We start from the raw sequence: 26916 nt of genomic DNA, 5'->3' as shown, positions 1-26916 counted from the left end.
TTCACAGCTAAGTTAGATTTAGACAAGCACAGTGAAATCTAACTCAAGCTACCACATCAAATAAACTAATCTTGTGCTGAAAAACCTTTTTCTTTATCCTGCTCTGAGAAAAAGCCATCCAGAACATCGTGGTGGAGGTGTATGATCCAAAGGCGTTATGACAAATGTGCCAAACCCTTCTTGATATGAAGTATGCCTTGCATCAGGACCACAAGTCTTGCGGGTGTGGCGGTACCTCCTCCTTTTCAAAAGCAGTGGCGGCTGCTTTTGCCCTCAGCACACACACATCTCTGTAGCATGTGTGCTAAGCCTTATGGAGCATGATTTGCAAGAAATTTGCTGTAAGTGCTTGCACAAATCAGGTTTACCAGCACCTTCTGGAGCAGTTAACAGACTTTAGGGAAAAGCCCTGCGAGCTCCAGGATAGGTGGTATCAAAGTAATCCGGACTACCAGCTTGGGAAAGACCCTATATGAGCTACATCTCCTTCGCCCAGTCTGGGGAGGAGCTGAGTTATTCACCTCTCCCACCATGCGCTGGTTTCAGCCTGGCTGACCACCATGCCAGGAGCGGGCGGGAGGACGGCTGTGGCCTCCCTGGAGCTCTGCCCTGAGGGGCTCACGCCATTTCACAAGCCATTCCCAGAATAAGTCTTGTCTGGCAGGTGCCCCTGGTGCAGCCCCCAAGGTACCATGCCCTGAAGTGCCCCCCATTGTCAGGGAAGCAGCCTGACTTATCCCAGCTGCAGGTCTGACTCCTGATACTGCACTTCACTGATGAGGAATTTTTGGTGCCTCAGGTGCCCAAACCAAAAAGACCACAGAAACAAAGATACAGACATCCCAAAGATGATCCTCACCTCTTTGAATAGGATTTGGTTCTCTTTGAATACAATTTTCTTTTGTTTTAAAATCTGGGACAAAGATGGTTTCAACCCAAACAGTGTGCCTAACCAACATGAAAAAGAGAAGGAAAGATTGGGAATGGCTGGTTAAAATCAGAAGGACCCAGCACTGCTATTTTATTTATTACAATCTGCACCATTTTAGGGGGGAACATGGTAATTTACAAATGTGAGAAGACCAGAACTCTGCCCTGAGGAGCTGTTTTAGCTTAAATTAGACAGACCAAGCATAAACAAGTCTGCATAACAAGAACATCTAGAATTTAAATAGTAAATATTTTTTTAAAAAAAAAAAAGTAGTGCTCGAGGCCACAAATCATCCTTTAATTGACAGCAGTTCAAAGGAGACTTTCCGAGGGGTAAGCCATTTCATAGCTGCCTGCTGTGGGTTTCTTCTCTATCCCCCCAAAGCATCTGGCCCTGGCAGCTGCTGATGATAGGGCTTGGAGCTTGGTGAGCTGGCCACTGAGCCATGTCCTCTGACATCTGACCTCTCCTCTCAGCCATCTCCTTTCAGGTCTGACCATGAAGGAGGTGGCTCCCCAAAGGGTGGTGCAAAATGGGAGGGAAGACCAGAGGAAAAGTCCACCCAGCTGCAAAATACTGAAGAAGGGGTCAGAGTGGGAAAGCCTGAGCTGGTCGTGAGTCAGGCCCTGGACAAGGGCATTGGCAATCTGGATTTCATCCCAGCCTTCACCTTGGACAAGTTCCTCTGTCTCCATTTGCCTGCTTCCACTCCCAAATGTCATCTGCCTTCATTATGGGGATTATAAAACTCTTTGGGGCAGCAATTGGCTCTTGCTACACACTTGTGCAACAGTGTTCACAACAGGATCATAATCCTCACTCAAGTCAGCTGGTGTGGCTGTAATGCAAAGAAAAAAAAAGAAAAAAGAAAGGTGCAAGCACTTCAAAATCTGGAAAAATGTTCAAAGACAGGCAACTGCAGGGAGTTCAAATGAATGTCAGCTAAAGATCTGATTTCCAGTGTCACTACTAATTATTACATGCAAAAAAACAGCTTAGAAAACCCAAACCTGGCTTTGAATGATCATTCAATAACAGCTGGGACACATTTTTCACCTGGGAACAATAGAGAATTTTTGCATTAAATACATTTTAGTTGGAAAGAATGACACTTTTCAGGATTTTCCTTCCTTTTCACAAAAATTTGTCAACATTTTTAACAAAATTAGCACCAAAGTTACTACTAAGTGGTTTTGCTCTCTGAAGAAAATTATTTTCAGTAGATTAAATATTGCAAGAGTTATTCTGCTAACAAATTTCATTAAAGGATGCTGTGGCCTATTTCACAAGAAATAAAAAAAGTCCATTCTGGTCCCTGCACAATGAAAATAACTTTGAAAGTTCAAAATTTGATGAAGCTGTTTTCCCGATTCGAGGCCTGCTCTATTTTTCACACAGTGTTGACAAGAGCTGGATGAGAAAGAAATTCAGTTTCCATCATCTATTCAATCTCTGGCCTCTCTAACAATTAGCAAGAGCGCCTATTTCACTGGTGTTTTCTTGTTAAATAGAAACTCGTCCCATAGAAACACAACTCGAAACTATCAAATCATTTCCCAACTGACAGATGGTAACAGCTATCTATGCAGCCCTCAGCTGGTTTAAGTCAGTGACATGGAGGTAAGAACTGCTGTATCATGATCAAACTCTGTATGCCTCATCCATCCTTTAAGATTTCCTCTCTGAAATAAAGACACAAAAAAGCTGCAGTCACACAAACCCACCGGTAAAGCCAGCTTACACGTGATGCTTCACTCTGCCTTGTAATTAATGTCTTAATTAGGAAATATATTTAAAAAAAAAAAAATTTCAAGGAAAATAGAATTCTCTGTTTATGGCTCCCCCTAATTGAATTAACCAGCACACAGAAAAAGGTGAGTAGCAATAGGAGAAAGTTTAAAGACTCTGTATAGTTTTTGAAATCCAGATGAAGCTGTTCCCACCACAAGGAAGATTTCTCAGGATTGTCCTCTTGGTTTATAAAATGATTTCTTTCAAAGCAAATAAGCCAAGAGGGCTGAGAGGCATGGTGATGAACAAGACTAGATGGGAACCCATCACCTCTGTGCACCTCGTTACAGTTTCAGCCTGGCAAGCCACTGACCAAACGTCACTGCTCTGTAATTGCCATTCAACAACCTCTTTGGAAGCAATTCATGGCCTTGGTCTAATGTCTGAGACAGGTAATGTTGACAAACACCCACACTGGCAGGTTCAAAACAGTGTCTGAGCATCCCGAGGCACAGACTGTGAAAATCTTGCATGAAGGTCTGGGGTGCCTCTGGAGATGAGGGGTGCGTGCTCTGCCCCAGTGCGAGCTGCTGCGCTGGCTTTGTGCACAGAGGGCTTTCCCCTCTGGGACTTCCAGTCCTGCCTCTGCCACACATGCTAAATTCATAGGGGAGGAAAAAGACAAAGCACTAGATGGAGGTTTGGCCTCTTCAGGAAAATTTGGCTGCCACTTTCAAATGACTTGAAAGAAAAGGCGAAGTTTGCAAATGTTCCTCGCTAGTGCTTTCCACTCAGAAATACAGGTACCCACAAAGCACACATAACTTTACAAAGCACCCTTTGCATCGTGCCACCATCCAACCCCTTCAGTACTTCACTTGTACATGCAGAACAGCCTTCACATACATGTGCAGCCCACAAAAGTCTGAATTCAGGAAGCTTCCATATAAACCACCCTAAAAAAAAAACTTCAATACACTAACGTTTCCTAGCTCCTGGTAGAGTGACTCTCATCAAGCTGTGGCATTCAAGCAGGGTTTGTACTCAGCACTCAGATGTATCATTATCTGGACATTTTTTTTCTTGTGAGGCTTTTTTTCTGCCTCATTGAAACACCTCCACTGTACTCCTGCCTTTGCCTTAACCTTTGGGGCACTAACAAAGAGCAAGGAATGAAGAGCCCATAATATTGTGGAAATAAAATCTAAAATAACACTTAGGAAGAAAAAAAAAAAAAACACGGCCTGAGGTTTTACAAAAAGCTGCATAACTTCTGTTTGGGGATGGAGGAGAAACAGATGCATTTGCCTCGGATGAAGGAGAACTAAATCCCTCTATGTGCAAGCTGCAACATTTTAGCCATCAGTACCCTTTCACCGCCCCCTCCAAAATATATTGGTGATTGTATATCGTTAACGGCTGGCAACGCCGAAAATATATACGTACCTTCGCACATCTGACCTGCTAGTGAGCTGAAGGTCTGTTCGTTCTTACTTTTAGGCACAGAAAGGAAATCTTCAAGGGTGTTTTTAAACACAGAGGAAAAAGGACAGATGAGTACTTTTACGTTTACCTGTGAAAAAACAGGAAAGACATTAAAAAGGCTCCCAGCGCTCTGCCCTCCTTTTCCTTTGGTTTTGCAACCGCATCAGCCGAGAACCCGCTGGTTTCTGCGGTGGGTTTTTCAGCTGAGCTCCGCAATCCTTGAGGGAGCACCGCCACCTGCCGGCCCCGGCCGCCGGCCACCGCCGGCCACCGCGGGGTACCGCGGGGCACCGCGGGGTACCGCGGAGGCAGCCTTCCCCCCCCATCCCCTCCGCCCTGCGCCTCCGGCACTCGCACTGCGCCGGAGTCTGAATTGGGGCTGGGGGTGGAAATCCGCGCTCCCCTCCTCGCTGCCCGGGGAGGGGCCGGGGGGTTATTACGCCTCTCGCTGCAGGAATAGGATTTTTGCTGAGGGGTTGAGCCCCGGAGAAAAATGCAGTGGAGAGGTCACAGAACCACAGAATCGCAGAATCAACCAGGTTGGAAGAGACCTCTGGGATCATCGAGTCCAACCACTGCCCCGACACCACCCTGTCAACTAGACCAGGGCACTAAGTGCCATGTCCAGTCTTTTCTTAAACACCTCCAGAGATGGTGACTCCACCACCTCCCTGGGCAGCCCGTTCCAATGTCTAATGACCCTTTCTGAGAAGAAATTCTTCCTAATGTCCAACCTGAACCTCCTCTGGCGAAGCTTGAGGCTATGTCCTCTTGTCCGAAGGGGCATAGATTGCTCAACTTTTCGGCACATCAGTCCTGTTCGCTCGCTGTTTGATCCCCATCACCTCAATATCACACTTTGTGCTTGAACATTTAGTGGGATTTGGGTTTATTTATTTAATTTAATTACAGACACCTTCCTCGCTGCGACGAGTGGCTGCCTGGTTATTTCCCACCCTGCCCGCAGCACTGCTGCCCTGCTGTTGAGCTCTGAGCTGGACACCCAGCTTTCATGGTTCTGCCTTAGAGCACGGGGTTGGGAGGTGGTTGTATCCCCAGCTGTACCCCCAGCTGCTCTCTGGGTGGACCACAGATGATATCCTCCAGTGGCTGCCCGAGAGGGTGGGCAAAATCCTGCCGCCAGCTGTGACAGCCCAGTCAGCCAGGTGCTGGAGGCCTGGACTGGAAGTGGTAAAGCAAGGGCTCTGAAAAACCCGTTTTTTTCTCTGAGAGTGTGTGTGTGTAATTTCCATAATAATTGTGTCTGTTGTCTGCAGACATGAATTCATTACAGCAGGAGGTAAGAGAACAGCCAGCGTCAATATACATTTCAAATTCCTTGCTACGGCCTTGATTCACAAGGCACAACCTGAAACACCAACTAGCTGGTTGCCTTTCAGCGAACTGAATTTAGCATGATAGCTGAGAGGACTGAAAAACAAGTGAACAAAATTTTTTTTTTAAAGAACTCTGTCTCTGTATTTTTCATTTTTAAGAGTTGCTAGCTGTGTTCTGGATATCCCTCTGCCACCTCCCCTCCATCCCCCTCCTCCCTCCCGTGCATGCTCCATCGGCACTTGCATTAATCCAGGCCCGAAGTACTAAATTTATTCACAGTAACGAAGGCACCCAGGGGCAGAATACTCAAGGAACAAGTGAACTAATCATCTCGGAGCCACCATGCCAACCTGCATAAAGGCCCATTGCCCAGAGCGGTGGTGATGATGGGCGCAGCCTGGCCCCTCGGCTGACCACACAGCACCGGGTCCCACAGCGAGTGATGGACATGCACGTGGAGGCCACCGGCTGCGCACCCACGTGAGACATCATGTGCACTCGCATGGGTGCTCCTTGAAGAACCCCAGCATATAGAAATAGATGTACTAGTAAGAGGGAGCCTTGCAGAAAGAAAGAGGTCTGCAATCATTATAAATGGACCTTCACAGCAGCAACGACAAGGGAAAAAAAAAAAAGCTTTCAGGGAGAAACAGAAAATAATGTTTTGCAATTACAGCCCACAGCTGCTGCAGCTCCTGTGTGCATGCTACACACAGGTGCAGCTATTACAGCAATGAATGGTGCGCACTAAAGGTGCCATCCGTATGGGTAATAATACGAGGGCTGAAAAGGTATTTTCATTTGCGGCCTGATGCTGGGAAAGGAAAATAAAAACAACAAGTAGGCTATCTCTCAGCCCTACCTGAGGCTGCGGAGTACTAGGTGGGCAGGTGGGCGCTGGCAAAGGAGCTCCTTTCACCATCTGACTGGGGAAAGCCTCCTGATGCACCAGGTAATGTCTGAGTCGAGACCACGAGGCTTTAGCTGGTAGAAGTGCAGCTTTTTCTCTCTGTTGTGAATAGAAAGTTTTCAGACATTTCTTCCCTTTCTGTTATTTAAAACACCTGACGGTAGAAAGGTACCTGGGAGTAGGGGAAAGGTGGAGTGTCTCCTCCGGTCTCTTCCAACCAATACCCACATGCTTTGGCAGCGCTATTTCACCAGCTTCAGCATCAGGGTCCCTCACTGGCGTGAACAAGTGAGAACTAGAAGCAGAAAGACGGCTGTGGGCCCATTCACTAATATTTTGCCCTTGCCCCCCCATCCCTGTGTCAGCCCCACACAGCGGCAGGGGGGCCGGACCAGCTGTCCTGCAGAGGTTCCCCCCAACCTCAGCTATTTTGCTTTTGTGACCTCCCTCCAGTACAAAGTGGCTGAATGTTATTTGGCTCCATTGTGGCTTGTTGCAGCTCACGGCTGCTCTCTACTGATGTAGACCAGTGACTCCAGAGGCACAGGATGGTTATGTCTCTGCAGCCTGGTTTGTCCCCCCCAAATCCTGTCACCATGGGATGGCTCTTAGAAAGGAAGAGGGTGTCCCTTGGAAGCACAGACTTAGCAACCCTTTGCAAGCAAGACAAATGCTTTCCAGACTGTTTTACCATACACAACCTGTTTTTCATCAGAAATGGGAGCTGTTAAAGACACTTAGCAGAGAGCTGAGCAAAAAGCAGAAGAGGGGTTACCCAGTGCAAGCTGGCATCTTGCCCCATGGTGAGCTTTTTTTTTTTTCAATCTGTAGGCCACTAAACATTTCTCCACTGACAGTGAAGATGCCTAAATTGCAAATGTAAGGCTAACATCAGGTTTGCCTTTTCCTTGCAGAGCTCTTGGCAGTTGTCCATAGACCCACAACCATCCACAAGTCATAGTCCCCTGACTTAGCATGCAACACGGACAGCTTTCACGCATACAAGGATGTCCTCATCTCCCCTCCTCTGCCAGCTCTGAGCCCACGCCAAGTTCCATGTTGCCACAGAGCCAGCTAGTTTAAAGCTAACGTGAGTCCACACAAGCTGCACCCTTTTGACTTGCAGTCCAGACATAGACCAAACCCTTTATTCAATATTTTTTCTTTGAACTTGCATAGGAGAACCATGTCACTTGTCACTTCAGCCTCAGCGGCCCCCCCTTGGCTTCGAATGGGTTTTCATGGAACAACCCCGGCTCCAACAAGCCGGCCGAGCACGGGGACCCGGGTGTGAAGATCAGGACTGCCCTACCAGCACAGCGTGGGACAGGGGTGTGCCATCTGAAGCCTAGCCCCATCCTCTGCCCCCCAGCGTGCTAGGGAAGGGTCCGGATGTTTTTGGACTGGAAGTGCCAGGAACCCGCTGAATGCAGGCAGGGGAAATGGTTACCCTGGCACCAAGGCAAAAACATCCTCCAGATTCCTGAACAGGTCCCAGTTCACCAAGGTAGGCAGAACCAAGGTCTTTTTACAGGCCTTAAAATTGAGAGAGGCATTAAAATTAATTTGAAAACTTTGCAGGAAGCTGGCATAATGAAAACAAAAGTGGATTGATGCACTGGCTGGCATACCCTCGCCCTGGGAAAGAGCTCAGGCAACCGCTTCCAGAAAAGCTGGAGCCTGCTGGAGGAGAGCACAAAACAGAAAACACTGCTCAAAGGAAGCTCGCAGAAAAAGTGGCAATGTGGAAGAAATTATAATGATTAATACAGTGCCTGAAGTGTGCAGAGGACTACAGAAGATTGAAAAAATGGCCCAGAGATTTGATTTTCCACTGCCCTTCATCAGCAGCAGTCATTTTATAGCAGCGCAAAGTGGGAGCGTAATCTTCACAGCACAGAACAAGTGCACTCTGTGCTGCCTTTCTCTCTGTTTTCCTGCTGCAAAGATCCCAGGGAAAGGGGCAATCAAGACTATTTGTCCCTGACCACTGGGGCTTGGAGCCTAAGCTAGGACACAGACCATAAACAACAGACAAAGGGAGAGGGAAGCCACTGAGAAGGGCTGCCACGTTTCTCTCTGGCTAGCATGGAAGAGGGAATAAGAATAAACTGGGGGCAGCATCCAGTGGCCAGCTGCAGAAAAAGCAGAGAGTTACAGAAAAGAAAAACTTGTTTTTTCTCTTAATTTAATTTGACTCAAGAGTTTTGCCACAATCGATCTCTTCTAATGTCAAAAGTAAACCCAATTAGAGCCTTAGATAATAAAATTTTAAGCCTGTAGTTCAGATTCAGCCACCTCCCTATATCCATCATAGCAGGTCAGCAGCAATACATAAATAAATATAGATTGATAGACAGACAGACAAAACAGGTACGAAATGCCACCAAGCCCAAACAGCAGGTTTTTGTAGTGGCGCCAGCTTTCAGCAGACCAGCAGTGCACCCTCAGGGCACTCTGGGTCTGTCCTGTGATGCCACTGCATTTCAGGCACTGTGGTTTCTCCAGAGTGAAGAGGGTTAAGAATTCAGTCCTTGCTTTCTGCTCCCTGAAAAGCTGTTGTTTTGAATTAAGAGGCTTCTTGCTCAAATTTACTGTGAATGGGAGTATGTTTCTGCCGGGTCTGACTTCAGCTCCTTGGTCCAGATGAGCACCAAACCAAACTGCTTATGAGATTTTCTTTACTAGTAAATTAAGCAACTTTAAAAAGATCTAGATGACTTTTAGGGTTACAATAATAGAAAAAGGGGCATGTTGGGCATAGATTTCCTACAGTAAATTAAAAATACATATGTTCACCTGTGATTTATCTGCCACATTAAGTCCAGAGCAGCTGAGATTTGCATGTAGTACTGCACTATACCACACAGGCACAGCCTGCAGTTTTACCAGATACAATAAATAAGTCAGAACTGGTCGATACAGGGGTGACAAAAATTCTGGACGTGCTGAAGGAAAGGAATGACTGAGCCCGACCTCTGCCCAACATGCACAAGTATTCCTTGCTTCTGGTTTGCAGTCCGTACAGCAGCATTGCTATGCAGCTAAGTGTCTCCCATGGGTTGTACCTCTGCAACAGAGGAAATTATGTTCAGTCTCTGTGAAGTCTGGCTTTATAAGGCTTCATAAAGACATTGGGATGTATAGTACTTGTATTTTAATGTGTATTTATGTTCTGTGATACTATTTGGACTAAGCTTCTAACAGAGAAAAAAAAAGAAAGGGGCAGTGTTCAAAGGAACGGGCTGCTTAACCTAAAACAGAAGGCAAGCAAACAAAACCAGAAGAAACTTTGTGGATTGATCTTTTAATTTATTGTTTTTAAAATAGAAGAGGAACATTTTGTATCTGGATATCCAGAATATTCTTCCATCTCAGAAATATTTATCTCCTGACTTACATGCTCTTGCAGCAGTCTCTGAATTCCTTTGAGTTATTAAAGGATTTTGTCCTCAAGCCATTCCCATTAGGGGAATATTCAATTTAGAAACTTGCCTCCTGCTCAAAGTTCACATGTGAAATTCATGGTTAAGATCCCTCCTCGCTGAGTTTCAGGTCAGTGCCCTATCCACTGAAGAGACAGAGATGTTTAACAATTAAATAGTCCTCTAAGCTACGTCTGTACAAGGCAGTCCAGGAGCACTCCCCAGCTCAGGGAACTACGTGCCCTGACTGTTCTTGCTCCAGGAACATAGAGTCTCACCTTGCCTCTCCCCATGCTCCTCTTCCCGTGGGAAGGGAAATTCCCTGCAAGGGTCAGGGGGACACGCGGTGCCCTCCCAGTCCCCAGGATGGGCAACCAGGGTTTCTGGCCACACAGTCAGCCGTGCAGCCTAGGGCAGCTGAATGCTGCTGAAGAGCTAGAAGTGAGCCCCAAAATTATCTGTGGTGCCTAAATACCTTGTGTAAATCTGTCCTCCACTTCAGGCTAACATTAGCACCCAAGAAGTAGAAGCAACCTGAAAGGTGGGAGGAGGTAAGGGCATTTCTTTGCCTGTTCAAAGATGACACAGTTCTGCTTGTAGGAAGCAAGTTATTTTTCCATTCTCAAGCTTTTGATATTAAGAATTAGCTATCCACTTTCCAGAAAACAGGGAATTAGTCTTTCCAGACTACGTATTTAACAGAGAAGAAATGAATCTTCATGAGCTCAAGACATATTCCCTCTTCTTCTCTTAGCCCCTCACCCCTGCCTCATATCTCTTCTATGCAGTTTTTCAAATAGTTTAATAATATTCACAGGGACATTAGATTAATTGGATTTTAATTCCAAATGACTGTAAAAGCAGAGAAGTGAGTCACCAGTCCATGCTAATGAGAAGATCTATTAAGGACCCTTCTCTGATAGACACATAGAGTAGGGTTATAAATATTTCATTTTCAATTAATTGAATTTTGCCCCCTGTTATATGATGCTGCCCTGGAATGTTAATCAACTGGGACCAGAGAGAGAGAGAGAGGAAGAAAGAGGGGAAAAAAAAATCTAAAAGAGAGGCTTTAAACAACATCAGAGCCATTCCCATCCCCAAATCCTCCCAGTTCACACAGTGCCTGCACATCAGAGCGGAGGCTTTCATACAGACTGCATCTGGTTCCATACAGTGGATAAATTAATGTTAATTAATCAAACAGTCATTTTATGAAGAACTGTGAGCAAAAGGTTATTCGAGCCCTGCTGCAAATAGATTTGTAGGTATAATTGCCATGTTGAATGACCCTCTGTACATAGGCTCATTAAACTGGCCATCAGTCAAGAAGTCTAATTGAGGCAGGCCAATAGCACGCCGCTGGGACCATGCGGCTGGCTGCAAACAAACCCGCTCCGCAGAGGCCAGCTCCCCGAAAGCCGTCGATAATGTCACTTCCCATCCTCAGGGCAGTTTCTGCCGCTGTCCGCTCTGCCAGCCAAAACTCTGGGCAGGAAGGAGCGAGGGCAGAGTAGAGCTCCCGTGCCCATCGTGGCTCCCGTGCCCATCGTGGCTTTACACCATTTGCAAAACACATCGGGGGTCTGGGCGCAGCGTGGAAACAGTCTTACTGACAGCCGTGGTTTCCGAAAGTGTTTCTGTCCTTCGCAGCGGGAACAGCTTGAATGCGCAGGCTTCAAAGGCACCGAGATCAGAAGGCAAATATAAAGACACTAAAGATTCTTGATGACATTTCGTATTTTAAGAGCATCTCTTGATTTCATTGGGGTAGGGAGAAGCATGGGAGGGTCCAGCCCGGGACTGGACTCCCCCCGGGGACTGGCAAATACACTCAGAGAGTGGGGCGCTTAATGAGGCTGCAGTCCCCTCTGTCAGTGCCGTGCAGGTCCTGCGGTTGCACCATGGCAGACGGTCGTTCCTAGCATGGCTGCATCCGGCCCTGCGGGTGCTGGGTCAGCCCTGACTCCCCTAAGAGCAGCAGGCAAACCTTGCCGCCGCCTCTGTCAGCAGACATGTGAAGCCATAGGCTGGCACTTTGGAAACCCACCTTTTTCTCCTGCTTGTGGTGCAAGCTGCCTTCTCGCGGTCCCTTGTTACAATTCCTCTGTACCTCCGGTCCCCACCCACGCAATTATCTCTGCTGCCTGCTGCCCAAAGCGATCCGTCTTTCTGGTCACGATTTGTGCAAGGATCGTCTCTTATTTCACGTACCTGAGGGGCCCTGCACCCGGATTTGTACCTTGAGGGCTGCAGTTGTAAGCAACCTCTCTCTCTCTCTCTCTCTCACACAGATGCACGCTGTGCATCACACGCGTGTTCATGGGACGGGAGAAGGAGGAAGCACATGGCACCCTGAGCTACCCCGAAGTGTCTTGGACAGCCCCTCACCCGGCTGCCCTGGAGGAGTCGTGGGCTGGGCCAGCTGGAGGGGCCCACAGGTGTCAGAAATGGGCTTTTTTTCTCTGACCTGCATCCTGAGACACCTCCAGAGGAAACCTACACCATCTGCTGCACACTGGAAGGTGTAATTTGTGAGTGCTGGGGCAAAAAAAACCCCCCACATCAGAGTCACAGACAGGTAAATCAGTTAATAGACTTAGAATGTGTTCATGTTATCTACTTATGAAGACAGGCTGAGAGAGTTGTGGTGGTTCAGCCTGGAGAAGAGAAGGCTCCGGGGAGACCTTCTAGCAGCCTTCCAGTACCTGAAAGGGGGCTAACAGGAAAGCTGAAGGGGGGCTAACAGGAAAGCTGAAGAGGGGCTTTTTACAAGGGCATGTAGTGATAGGATGAGGGGTAACAGTTTTGAACTGAAAGAGGGTAGATTTAGTTTAGGTACTATGAAGAAATTCTTTCCTGTGAGGGTGGTGAGACACTGGAACAGGTTGCCCAGAGAAGTTGTGGATGGCCCTTCCCTGGAAGTGTTCAAGGCCAGGTTAGATGGGGATTTGAGCAACCTGGTCTGGTGGAAAGGTGTCCTTGCCCATGGCAGGGGGGTTGGAACCAGGTGATCTTTAAGGTCCCTTCCAACCCAAACCATTCTATGATTCTATGATTCCTATACTCATGCTATTCACCACATCTTTAGAGGTTGCCTTTAGATGTGTATCATCTGCCTGATGAGATATAAAGTAGCCACATAACACCATCATTCTCAAACACAAATAAAACAATTAAAGTAGAAAAACTAATGTGCCCTAATACAGAAGCCACCAAGGCAAGAACAAATAGGCCTCTTTATGAACAAAGAGAAATCCATGTGTTTCAGAGCAATGACAACGTCACCGTCTGATGATGTTTCTGAGGAAGAGGGGTACCTGTTTCCATCACTGGACAAGGCATGGGTTGCTTAGCATGTTAGGGCCCTGGCAGTGTTTCACTTCACCCTGTCCCACCGTGACTGGTTCGGCCTCGGTACGCTCCAAACTGTTTTCCCAGTGCCGCTGGGCGCAGTATTTACCTGTACAGCATCTGACAGAGAGATCGGGAAAACTGACGGCGAGCATGGCCCGCTCACGGATCTGCTGGCTGAGGGAGCTGGGGTTGTTTAGCCTGGAGAAGAGGAGGCTCAGAGGTGACCTTATTGCAGTCTACAACTACCTGAAGGGAGGTTGTAGTGAAGTGGAGTTGGCCTCTTCTCCCAGGCAACTAGCGATAGGACAAGAGGACACAGCCTCAAGCTTCACTAGGGGAGGTTCAGGTTGGATGTCAGGAAGAATTTCTTCTCAGAAAGGGTCATTAGCCATTGGAATGGGCTGGTGGTGGAGTCACCACCTCTGGATGTGTTTAAGAAAAGACTGGACATGGCACTTAGTGCCATGGTCTAGTTGACATGGTAGTGTCAGGGCAATGGTTGGACTCGATGATCCCAGAGGTCTCTTCCAACCTGATTGATTCAGTGATTCTGTGATTCATGGCAGGGCCTCCCGGGCAAGCTGCAGGGCTCCTCACACCTGTGCAGGGAACCACCCTGGGGCAGAAAATCCTCCAGGTGAGCCTGGGGTCTCAGTTCCAGAGCTGCTCTACAGTTGGGCAATAAATCAGGTCCTGAGGGCGGTCTTGGGGCACTTCTCAGAACTGTTTTTCCCACCGTCTGTACCTGAGTCAGGTGAATGAGAGCACACCCCAAGCTCTCAGGGCATACAAACACCGTCGTTTCTACCAGCACGGCAGCGCTGCCTCCTGTAATAATAGTTTTTTCCGACCTCCCGAGCTCTTCAGCTTCTTTTGCGCTCCTGCCCCAGAGCAAAACACGTTTGCTATCGCGCACGGGAAAGCCGCCGGCCGCCCCGCAGCCAGCGCGGTGGCACCGCCGCAGACCCCCCGCCCTTGGGGTGTCCCCCCCGCCGCACGCGGAGATCCCCGCCGGCGCGTGGCCGAGCGCAGCCGCCGGCAGAGGGCGCCGCCCGGCACCGCCGCCCGGCACCGCCACCCGCTGCCACCGCCCGTCCCGGCAGCGCCCGGGGGCGGCGGCTCCGGCCCGAGCAAACCAAGGGCTTCACGCGTGTTACGACCGTCACTTCGACGAAGAAAGGGGGCAGCGGGCTGATGCTGCTGTCCTGGTTTCATGGGATGAAATTCATAGAAGCCAGTTTCTGGTACATTTCGTTTCAGTTTGCGGCCAGCCACGGTGCTCAAGGGCATCAGCAGTGAAATCCAGGGCAGCTGACCCCGGCTGACCCACAGGTGTGTGCTATGTCATTAATGTCAAGTTCACTACAAAAGGGAGGGCTTGCTGGAGAGGCATAGGGCTTTTTTTTCCTCTCCTCTTGTCTTTTCTCCCTCTTTCCCATTCCCAATGATTGCTATTCCTGGAGCAACTTGGTGTAACTCTGTAGCTAAGTATAATTTTCTGTGTTCTGTATTATCATTGATATTGGTTTTGTTATTTTATTAAATCTGTTTAACCCACGAGTCTCTGTCCTTTTCCCAATTTCCTTCCTTGGTCAGGGAAGGGACATCAGGTGAGAGAACAACTGTTATGTTTAGCCCTGGGTGCGGGCTAAACGGAGACAGCTTCACAAAAGAATATGTTTTTAAAGCGCATACTGTGTGCTCGTGCCCACGCCGAGGCATCAGGCAAGGCTTCCCACTTTGTATCGCAGTGGAACGCCTCTAGTCTGCAAGAGCTGAAGCACATCAGTTCAGTGACATAAGGACAGAAAATAGCACCTCAAAGAATATTTGATATTTCAATACGCAACCACGCATGTCACTTCGTCTTGGGCAAGAATGAGGAGAGACATGCTCTTCTGCTGTCAACAACACATGGACTACAACTCCGTACTCTTTAAACCCTCTTAAATGTTTAAGCCAAGTTTCCAATTACTCCCTTTACTATTCCAGCCAGTGGAATATTTTTCTAACGTCCCCAATTCAGGGATAGGGAGAGGAAGGCTTTAAATATCAGTGACACTGACCTCACTGACAGGAATTTTACCACTAGGCTTCCCTGGGTGTTGGGATTTCAACCTGTAATTTCTAAGAAAGGATTCAGATCTAGTCTGCTGGGCCTGCTTTTATATGTACAGAGAAGTAGGTGCAGATTTATGCAAACAACTACCAAGAGGGTAAAAATCTATGGCCTTCTTACCCGCCTACCTCATTTTAAGTGATGCAAAAATCCCAGCTATGTGCAATGTATGCATGCGGAACAGAGCAACAAAAAAAGGGAGAAAAAATATCTGCCTACCTTGTATCCCACTTCTGTGCTGCCTCCATTGCTTGGCATGCTCCAAGGGGACGTGCAGGAATGTACTCAAGGAGGCGGACAGCTTGCGGGACAGTAAAAGAAAGTACTTTGTTCTTGTAGTCCACTGAAGAAATTGCTGAGCTGTTCCTTCTAAATACCAGACCCATAGTTAAGCTGAAATGAAGTTTTACTCTTCATTCAGTCCTCTCTCCTAAGTGCGCCTCAACTTCTAGTTTAATTTTAATGCAGCCAAATGTGCTGAAAAATAGCAGCTAGAATTTGCCTTCAATCCAAGGGGGTGACGGTGGTGGTGTCTTTTTGGTATTCCTGTATTTAAAATACAACCTTTGTCAATTCAGTACAATCTACTAGTTTTATTCCTGTCTGATAGTCCCGTATTTTTCTCTTAGAAACTACCAAGATTGTTTTTGTCTTCAGAATCTCTCTAGGAGCTTCAGCTCCTCAGCTTTTTGCAGCACAAGGAACCCAGAGAGGGATTAGAAACGAATAACATGTTGGTAATCACAATCGTATTTTAATCACTGAAGCACACCCTCAAATTACAATATTCCAAGTAGAGACCGAATAATACAAGGCCAGTACTCAAGCTCCCGACATCACACTTTTATAATCTGAATTTCTCCTTCGTCTCTTAGAGTTACATACTCCTGTGCAAAGTGGATGCACGCTACTAGCACGAGTCTCCTCTAGATAGTAGTGGCTGTTTGCAGTCTTTCTATAAAACCAAATTTTCTCCTGCTGAGAAGAAGAAGAAAAGGAGAGGAAGACTCAGTACAATGGATTGAGAAAGGTAGTACGAAAGCTAACAGCCTTTTTTCAAAGGAGTATTTTACAGCGATTTAAATCCACTCTGTGCTAGTTTTGCAGGACTGCAATGTTTGTCTAGGTAAGCTGCTTAGTCCACAGTAACACAGTACAGCAAAGATTTTAGATACTTTCCTTTTTTTCCCCCCAGCTTTAAGACTAATTCAATCAGCAAGTTTACCTGCAAATGCAACGTTTCAAAAAGACCGTTTCAATTTTAGTTCATGTAATTTATCATGCTGAATCCACACGAACATTTCTCGCTGAAGCCCAGGGTTCCTGTTTTCAGGGAGAGGTCCAGGCTGAGAAGACAATGTGACAGGAGAGTAAAGAGTTTGCTCACTACCTCTGACTAATTCAACACATCGTTGAACCTGAGACTACAACAGAAGTCGATGGCGTTAGAGTTAAGCAACTTCCACTTAAGTGAAACACTAGAAAAGAAACCCCACTGATAATATCTGTCCTCCCTTGAACGTACAGTTCGGGAAGGGCTGCAGACCAGGGCACGGGCTGTACAGGCAGATCTCAGGGCACAGAGCAGCAGATACAAACCCACGACCCCTTCAAGTGCATTTGTTTTCCAGAGCAGGTGCTAAAGCCAGCCTGCTGGAAACATTTGCCTTCTGCAGGCCTCTCGAAGCCTGGAGTTGATGCATGTTATGCTGGCTCTGCCAGCACTCAGAGCAATTCTTTCCAGGTTCTGGGAGGTAAACGCAGGCTGGCTTCAGCCCACGGGATCCCACAGCCAGCAGCACCCAAGCCCTTGTCCTCCCTGGGGATGCACCTTGGTTCCCTCCCACGAGTGACAGGGCTGTCATGTCCTCAAGGGAAACATTAGATGCCCAAGACACAACTGACGCTGGTGCCACAAGAAGGAAACACGTCCGAGGACAAATAAGGACCAGAGAAGTTAAGGACAAAGCTGCCACGAAAATGAACGGGGGTGGTCTTGTCTCTTGTTTCAGCAGGAGCAGGATGTAAAGCCCAGCTAGTCTGTAAAATCCAGCAGACCTGAACATCTCCCTTCACAAGGGTGAGGGATCTCACACCCACTTGTCCGTTTTCACGTTAGACATTTGTCATTAATAATGCCAGGCGATGACACAAAGCAATCTGTTTATTCAGATAAACCTTTTAATCCCATCTCGCCTTCAAAATAAATTACCAAATAAATTCTTCCACGAACTATGCTCTAAATCATGAGGTGGTCACGGGACAAAAACTTCCCACCAGAGAAAAGAAAAAAATAAAAACAGTTTTTTGGTTTCACCGATCTGTTTCCTCCCAAAACATTTGGATTCTGCAAAATTTTAAACCAACATCAAAATCAGAATGCAGTAAACAGCAGATTCTTTGCTCAATCACACATCAGTTAAATGATAAAAAAGTGATACCAATACTTTAACAAGGGAATTGCTTCTACAAAAGCCTGATAAAAACACTCCTGGAAAACAGTAATTTTAAAAAAATGTTTCAGTTGGTTTTGATGTGTCGTACCAGACTGTTTTGTTGGGGTAAGTGGATTTTAAAAAAATTAAATAAAAAAACCTGACACAGCATTTTGCAGCAAGTTATCTCAATACACAACAAGCTCTTAGAAATTAAGCCTCAAAACATCCCTGTAAGCCAAGGACTTTACAAGCAGGGAAACTTGCATCAACAGGCTAAGTCACATGTCGAGATCATACAAGGACTCAGTCTTGACTCTAGTGATGATCATATCACATCACAATATTTTGTACAGAATGATTTGTTACTACTATGATAATTACTGTTCAGGTTTCATATTAGTGTTATCCTGCTGGAAAGTAATTGGCTCCACAGGACGGGACGTTGTTGAGTAGAACAGTCTGATTCGTTACAAACCGTTTTCAGATTTAACCCATAACTGTGAGCTTTAAAACACTAAACCTGCATGGCTCCTCAGTTATTTTGATACTGAAATGGAAGTGCTGCTTCACTCTAAACTGCAAAGTAAGGCTGACACAGCAATGAGCACCAGCTGCGTCACGAGAGAAGCACAACTCTACAGATCACAGGGTGTATGTCCCATCTTTTACTATAAAGTTTTTTTGTTTGTTTGTTTTGCTTTTACTTGGCTTTAGATTTTGGCCTAGCGAGTGGCCAGTGCTCCCAGACGCCTGTTCCCAAGGGACTTGTCTTGCCCTCATTACCAGCAGATGTCACGTTGAAGGATGTGAAATACCCTTGCTGCCAAGCTCAGGCTGCAGTCCCTGCTCTAGGGATTGCCGGGGCAAGTCCCGCTCCCTCTTCTCCCTGCCGGAGCAGAAGTCAGCGTCAGCACCTTGAGCAACCCCATGTCCGTAGTTTTCTACTTGCACCATCTCTCTCGACAGCCAAGAGATGAAAAGCTTCCCCTGCCAGCTGCCCACAGCACCAGGCTATCAGGCAGCTGGTCTAACTCCTTACTAGCTGCTTCCTCTCCCTCTAACCACAAGATTATTGATTAACAATTGTATATTTCTGTAAAAGAGAAAAAATGCCTCTCTGTGTGAAAAAGTTTAAATATATAAAAACACTTCATAAAAATATTTATTAAAAAAAATCAAAATGCCCCATGAGCCTGTAAACATTACCTGTAAAATCTCTGCTAACTGGAGTAATTTGAAATACAGTCATTCAGGCTCTTTTCTGCCCTGTCCAGTAAGATTTTAAGATAACCAATAGAAATGCCACTTGTCTTGTACTTCAACCCTCATCCCACCCATTTTTCTTCTTCTTTGTTTGTTTCCAATGTGATAGTTCAATTTCCCGAAGTTGGTAATTTTCTTCAGAGGCATCATTTGTCTTTGCTTTTAACAGAGTTCTGCATGGCCTGATTCTGAGGCTTTCTTATGGGGTGGGCTTGAGGTCTGATCGGTAACACGAGCAACACCAGGATGCTTAGAATGTGCATGTGAAAATACATAGACCTGGGAACAAAAGCAGAAAAAGAATATTACATTTTTGTTGGTAATAACATGAATTGTGCAACCTGAATAAGTCCATGCAGAATTTAGTGCTAAGGGATGAATGCAGAAAGTATGAGCCTGATCTAGAAAGCACAATATACACCCTTGAATTTCACACAGCCTGTGCACTGCTGGCATCGATGAAATTGTTGCTGTGGATGTTAATGAGGCAAAGAATCAATCAGCAAACTCCAGAATCCAAAGTCTGACAGCTCAGATAAACCCATGTAACTCCACCCTAGACTTATTCAGCCCGTCTCTCTTTTGACGTTAGAGTATACAAGGCTGCATTCTGAAGAAACATCCTTCATGCTTAGGACATAAAACTTGTACAAGTTTTAAAAAAATTTTTTAAAAGTGACAGAAAGAAAAAAATTAATTCCAAATGCTAAGATCTGAAATAAATCAAAACACCTAACTTTTAACTGGGGAAGGTCAGGTAATGATGTTTACAGAAGGGTTGTGTTTTTGAAGGCAACTACTCAGAGATAACCTTTATTTGATATCTTATTAAATATCAAATATTTTTATTTCAAATAATTTAGTATACACAAGATTGAACAGAAATAAAAAATACTTAAACCAATTACATAAGGCTCTGGCACCTTGGGAAGGATGATGTTTGAGAGCAGTACGGTCCAGCTCTTAACCAGAGATGCACCTTTCTGTGGTCTCATTTATGCTTCTTACCATAGTTCTTTATATCCTTGTAAGGTGCTTAAGGCTAGGTGTCCAGTGATCCAAAAATTCACACCCTTGTCCAAAGGCCTACAATTTCCTTGCTTAACGATCTCTAAGTTTAGGTGTTAACTGTGTTCAAAGTCACTAGGGCAAAAAATATTAAGGTGATGACCCAACTTGGCGCAAGGGTGGAAAATAATTTTCTTTGTTCAGAAGTTTGGTAAAAGTAATATTTCTGCTTTCGTGGATGCTGGCATAGTGCTTACAAATTCTTTATACATATTTATTTCTGTAGTTTTAATGTTAGTAATATATAATCTCACTGAATAACATTAATATTTACTACATCAAATAGCCTTTTGTAGCACAAAGGGAATCAACTTTACTCATGGGGCAAATTTATAAACAAGTTTCATGTTTTAGTCTTTTCTCTTCTTTTCTGTTCTGATTGCTATTTGCTACCATTGTTTTGAAAGACAGAAAAATTAGAAATTAACAAGGTACTTGGGAGAGCATCTTACTGAAACTAAGAAAGATTTGGAGTAATTTTTATATGGTAAGTTTTCTGTGTTGAAATCAAAAGTTTTAAGAAACAGGAATAGAAAATGTCAAAATTCAACCCACTTCAAACAGACTTACTGACAGCAGCTATCTTGACTACCAGTTTTATGTCTTTTATATTAGAGGAGTGAACTGTCTTTCTTCTCAACCAAAACCTGTTATTCTATGTTGACAGTTCACTGTAGAATGTAAAGCAATGTAGTCCAGTGTCCCTTTTCAAATTATTTTCTCAATTTCAAATTATTTTTGTTAGAGTATATCCAATATACTCTGCAACACCAGGGTGTTCTTATTTTTAAGGAACCTAGGGAAGTACTCACTTCCTATGGAAGTATTAAAAAGCAAAGTACACTCATTTCAAGAAGTAATGCTCTGCCAGGCACCCTCCTTATCTCCTGCTGACCAGTCTCATCTCCTGTTCTATGCTTTCAGCAGCTGGAAACCTGGTCTTTTCTCATCAAGTCCTTCCTACTGCCAACTCATGTTATTCTGAACCTCTCCGGCCTTGGCCACTGTTAATGGTTGAGACTTGACTGTTTTGAAAAAGGAATCTGAGTATGTGAAAAGTCAGACATGGACACAGAAAGACTGAGAAGTAGAAGTGCTCTACCTTGGCATTTTTATTATCTCACTAAGTTATGGGAGTGCAAAAATCACCCCTTACACATTATTAAGCATCCTGTTTGAATGCCTTTCAAATATGATGAAATGCCAACTGCCTTTCATTGTGGTTTGGGTTATTTAACAAAAGCCTGTGCCCGTCTGGAGAATAATAGTCAAGAGGAGAGAACTTACTTGTAGAACTTAATTGTGGGCTCAACAGCCAGCATAACAAACGGTGCAACAGTATAGCACACGGCCAGTTGAGTGGCAACCCAGGTAACAACGTCATAGGCTATCTTGAGAGGCACTGACGAGAGGAAGTAAAGTCTGCAATTGTTCCTTATCTGCAGGTCAGGGAAAAGTAAACAGAAAATTGTATTAATTAATTTCTTATGCAAAGTCACATGGATGCATTGTAGTGTATAACTCTCCACCTATCATCAGCATTAGTATTACAGAAAAGTTTATACACCAGTTAGAAAGCACTGAGAGTAGGAAGACAGAAGTGTATTGACTGGCATATCCAAGATCCCACAGTCAACCAGCGGCAAACAGAGAATTGTCCCCCAATGTTTCCTCTGTCACAGTCATGGGAGCAGACTCTCATGCTGGGTATCTGGCACAGTATCTTTGGGGACGGGAGTTGCTATGATTTATCTTCCTCCCTCCTGGTTTTGATTTATTACTCGTTCTCAGTGGTGAAACAAAGTTACTTGGTCAACAGCTGGCTGAACGTGAGCCAGCAGCATGCCCAGGTGGCCAAGAAGGCCAACAGCATCCTGGCTTGTATCAGGAATAGTGTGGCCAGCAGGACTAGTGAAGTGATCATCCCCCTGTACTCAGCACTGGTGAGGCCGCACCTCGAGTACTGTGTCCAGTTCTGGGCCCCTCACTACAAGAAAGACATCGAGGTGCTGGACTGAATCCAAAGAAGGGAAACGAAGCTGGTGAAGGGTCTGGAGCACAAGTCTTATGAGGAGCAGCTGAGGGAACTGGGGTCTGTTTAGTCTGGAGAAAAGGGGGCTCAGGGGAGACCTTATTGCTGCCTACAACTACCTGAAAGGAGGTTGTAGCGAGGTGGGTGTTGGCCTCTTCTCCCAAGTAGCAAGTGACAGGACAAGAAGAAACTGCCTCAAGTTGCACCAAGGGAGGTTTAGATTGGATATTAGGAAAAATTTCTTCACAGAAAGGGTTGTCAGGCACTGGACAGACTGCACAGGGAAGTGGTGGGAGTCACCATCCCTGGAGGTATTTAAAAGACGTGCAGATGTGGTGCTTAGGGACATGGTTTAGCGGTGGACTTGGCAGTGTTAGCTTAATCGTTGGACTCAACAATCTAAGGGCCTTTCCAACCTAAATGATTCTATGATTTTATGATGATGCTTTAAATGAACAAATATGTGTTTATACCTGCAAGCGTGTGCTGTTCCCTAGAGATTTTGGTTTAGCTTCACATCTATGAAATCCTCATAAACGAGAGGCAAAGCACACGTTAACACCGCATGTTCAGCAACCTGCTGTAGCCATAGTGGTTAATACTGCTCACTATTTTAATTCATCTTTCAAATTGACCTGGTTATTTATCCATAGTCAAACTCTGAAAGACCATGGTGGTGCTTCCCAGCACTTCACAACTGGCTGGTACAGCCCAAAAGATCAGCAGTGATAAATTTAACAACAGTGAGGCACGATATCTGTTCTGTCTTCAGTGACTCTACCCAAGATGAGGCCCATATACACAGAGATTAGTTTACTGCATCAATTACATCCAGATGAAAGAGTTCAAGTTTGGGCTAATGCTCAACCTGTAACAGCTTCTTGTGAAAGACTGGACCCAGAACCGACTACACGCCAGCATACAGGCAACACAACCTAGAAGAATTCTGGACTCCAACATGACCTAGCAGAGGTCTAGACTCAAGATTAACCTTGAATCCCAAGCTAATCTGACTGCATGGACATCACCAGTGGCACTACCAACTGTACACTCACAAGCAACATTCCCTGTGACAGCCAGGAACAGCATTGCAGCACGTGCAGAACTGGTGCTGGTTGTAACTGCTGGGGGTACTTTGCAATTAGCATCAACAGAGAACACAGTTTCAGTGAACATCAGCCCCACAAAGGCATGAAAGAGGGCTTGCAGCTGCTTGACTGTGTCAGGGTGGTTCCAGCAGTCGACAGCTGGATAGTATCTAGCATGGGCCTTAGAAGAGAACAATGAAAGGTACATACTGCTCTGGCTGCAAGTGTGATAAGGATTCCAGTGAGAAACGTAAAATAATATCCAGGATAGATACCATGCCACAGGGCCGACAGGATAAATGTTAAAGCCGTAGGGTACCAGGGAGCTCTGTCATAGCAAACGCTGCGAAGACAAAAACAAAACAAGCAGAGGCTGAATACAACTGAACAATGGATGCTGCACTTCAAATACTTCCTTGTTTTTAAGGTCTTATTCTGTTTTCTTAACGGTCTTACCTTGCCTCTGTTACAGATGAGGGCACTCTCCCCTCACTTACGTGGAGGGTTAGATGGAAAAAGCATGCATGCTTTTATGCACTGAGTATCCAAAGAGTGCCTGTACAAATATTCCCAGTGCTCACAGCATTTAAATAAATAACAGGGCAAAGGGCAGGCGAGACTTCTCTTTCACCTTTACACCTCCATCTGGAATCACACACTACCCTTCCAAACTCTGATGGCAGCCCAAGAGCAAGTCAAAGGACAGAGACGTAAACCCACCCTTCTCTGGTGAACAGAGGTATTTTTAGGCACCGTTATCTGGCAGATGCTGGGAACAACAGGGAATGCTGTAAGCTACTGCAGAGCAGGGGGTTCCTGCTAACTTTAGCAGGCCAAAATCTTACTCAAAAGATGCAAGCAAATGATACCATCTTGAGAACACACCAACCAGTCTATTTGGCTATATCAGGTTTAACTGAAATGCTGTGTCCCAAAGAAATGAGTCAAGATAATGCACTTCTTTGTCAGGAGCATCATTTGAATAATGAAAAATAATAGACATCGACTTTTAAGATGTATACATTTAACAACAAAACCAGTTATGATAACCACAATAAATCTGTGCCTGCATTTCAGACCTCACATTGACTGTACAGTGAGCTTTAATCATGCCAAAAAGTGTAAAAAGTAACAGGACACAGTTCAATCTACAAAACTTGGACTTCTGCTAGTATTATACGTGCCTTAACAGTCACGGGTTAAAATCAGATCTTCTCAGTGCTATAAGAAGTCTCTTCTCCATATCCTAAACAGGGACTCCCTAGCAAGCATCTTCTGGTAACTCCAAACTGGACTACACTGGGGCTCTGAAGATTTCGACTTCTCTCCAGCTCTAGCTGAACTGGATCCCAGTGACACAAGGCTCGCCTCCAGTAGTAGCACACGTGGGAAACATAACATAGCAAAGTGAAACAGTAAAGCAAGAATAATGGGGGCAAACAGCAGCCTAAAAGATGTCATCAAAATGCTATTAGTTTTTATTATGGAAGATCTGAACACTTCGTTTATGGCTTTGCTGCTCATATATAAAATGTGGGCATTTTACATTTGCAGCAATAAAACTTTACAGCACCAATACCCTTGTATTCCACCAACTGTTACAGACACAGGAAACAAAGACAGACAAGAGGCTATACATTTACGAGATTCATCAGTCAGCGTTTTTCCAGGCCATCTAGAGTTTTGGGGTCTCACAAGCACATTACTGTTTCATTACTCTTACCGTTTTAGCCAGGCAGCTGTCTGAATGTTCCAGTTTTCAATGTACATTTTAAAACTTGTGGCAGTCTAAGAAAGAAGTTCACATGAAATTTTAGCACTGAAACCTGTGAAGTAATACTTGCATTTTAAATTAGAGAGGAAATACATGGAAAATATTAATTCTAGTAGCAAACTGTTGTGAAAACTGTGCCACAGTCTATCGTTACACTAAGATGTTTTGGGAGTGACATGAACTAGGCTGATTTCTCACTGCTAACACTTGGCACTTGCTGTAAAATCTCACTTTATTTTGTAAAATTAAATACGTTTGGTTATTTTTCAAATTACGGGAAATCTGAAAAGCTTTCTTGTTTTAAATGCTTGGCCTTCCCTTCAGTCCATAAACAGATTCATTTTTGGAAGAGATATCTTGCCACCCATTATGCAGCCTGTACTTCCCTAGAGTGCTATCAAAACAAAGTGTTATAAAAACTAAAAGAAATGCATTATTATTTGGAGAAAGAAAGTGGAAGACTGAAAAACACGGACAAAAAGTTTTAGGACTAAATTTAGAAGCCAATTCCCAGCCCACTGCCCAGCTTGAGAAACCAGAGTGGCCTCCATGGTCCTGGGAGAACCACCTATACCTCCTCACAGCACCAGTTCTGCCAGCTTTAGGGGATTGCTGGACTCTGCTCCACATCAGTTCCCCTAATCCTGGTCAACTTCACCTCTGGTGGTTCCCCATCCACTCTCCCCCTCGTTCCTCACCTGCTGACAGAAACCTCTGAGGACCAAAACAGGGACATGATTCAGTGACACCCCATTATTTTCCCCTATCAGCTGAAGGGAAGGTCACAGTGAAAAGACTGATTAAACACAAAGGTTTACAAGGGGAATATGCAGATATTTTTGCACTTCCATGCAGAACCCTGAAGGCTAGCACTTCATCCTCTGTGTTTAAAGAGTTAAAATGATTAGCAATTCCCATTGCAGTACTGCCACATTTTAATTGCACCAAGAGAAGCCAAGAAAAATACAATTTCTCTTCCAACTAATATTGTCACTCTCTTTTGGCCTTCTTTAAGGCCCCTGTTACCCCACCAAGAGAGAAAGTAGTCATTGACTGTCAAATATGCATGCTGCCAAGGCTTTCCAGTCCCCCACATGCATTTAGCCCCCATCACTTTTTAATGCCCTCACAACTCCTGCCATGTGCTTATCTTTACTACAGATCAGGTCATTTCTTAGCCACATTTAGCACTCAGGCTCCCAGCTCTGAAGCAATTTTACATATGCAGGTGGCTATACGTGCTGAAAACGCACAGTACCATCACACTTAAACTTCAACTCCCAGAACGGTTGTTGGTGCATAAAGTACCAGTTCAAGGCTTACCCAAAGTAACGGTCTCTGTAGCCTCTCTTTTTCTCATTGCACACATGATCAAATCAATGGAGAGCACTCTGTTTTATGCTCCTGGAAATAATTTCTCCACCCTGGTCTCTATTGCCCATGAGACCAATAAAGGAAAAAAGTTTTGAGGGGCCTACAGTTCAGCGGGTAGAGAGGAGCAAAGGCTCTGGTTTCCTTAATTTGGCTTGACTAAAGAGCATTGCCTGCACTTCGCTTTCCTCCTTCAAGCAGAAACTGCCTCAGCCCATCAAGGCAGGAACCATCTCCTGCCCCAAAACTGAATCAGATATTGATTCAAGATCTCAGAGTGGTATCTTGGGTGCTGCCATCATCGAGGAGTATAAAGCATTTCTGGGCTGTATATTCTGTACTGCTCAAGGAGAGATGTACACTGAGGATTAATTAAAGGTAAGGAAAAAAAAAGAGAAAGGATGTTGAGAAAGGACGTTAAGAAAGAGAGAATGTATAATGATACTTCCAGTTTTGGCATCTTTCAATAAAGAATTACAGGGCTCTTTCATTTTTGAAAAGAGCTATTAAAGCACACTTGCTTAGTCACAGATCATTCAGCAATAAAGCAGTCAACTTGTTTTCATCTGCTTTTCCTTTTAAAATT

General features: G+C 45.2%; 1 protein-coding gene across 3 annotated transcripts in view; it reads right to left on the bottom strand.

Moving 5' to 3' along the window:
* Window positions 1-17487: 17487 nt before the first annotated feature.
* The window catches only part of MBOAT1 (membrane bound O-acyltransferase domain containing 1), a 58809-nt gene continuing 49380 nt past the window's right edge, over window positions 17488-26916 (bottom strand). For 2 of the 3 annotated variants that reach the window (XM_068396362.1, XM_068396363.1), the window contains exons 10-13: window positions 24909-24973; window positions 23396-23528; window positions 21353-21504; window positions 17488-19276 (exon numbers count right to left, since the gene is read on the bottom strand). In XM_068396362.1, the coding sequence (XP_068252463.1) occupies window positions 19144-19276; window positions 21353-21504; window positions 23396-23528; window positions 24909-24973 (483 nt within the window). In that variant the 3' untranslated portion in view covers window positions 17488-19143. Of the gene's footprint in view, window positions 19277-21352; window positions 21505-23395; window positions 23529-24908; window positions 24974-26916 lie in introns of those variants that run through there. The other variant, XM_068396364.1, reaches the window with a different exon arrangement.

The sequence above is a fragment of the Nyctibius grandis genome, chromosome 3 (assembly GCF_013368605.1).
Source record: "Nyctibius grandis isolate bNycGra1 chromosome 3, bNycGra1.pri, whole genome shotgun sequence".
In the NCBI taxonomy this organism is placed as follows: domain Eukaryota; kingdom Metazoa; phylum Chordata; class Aves; order Nyctibiiformes; family Nyctibiidae; genus Nyctibius; species Nyctibius grandis.
Note: the sequence above shows the minus strand (reverse complement) of the source record. Positions and strands in the feature narration are given on the sequence as shown.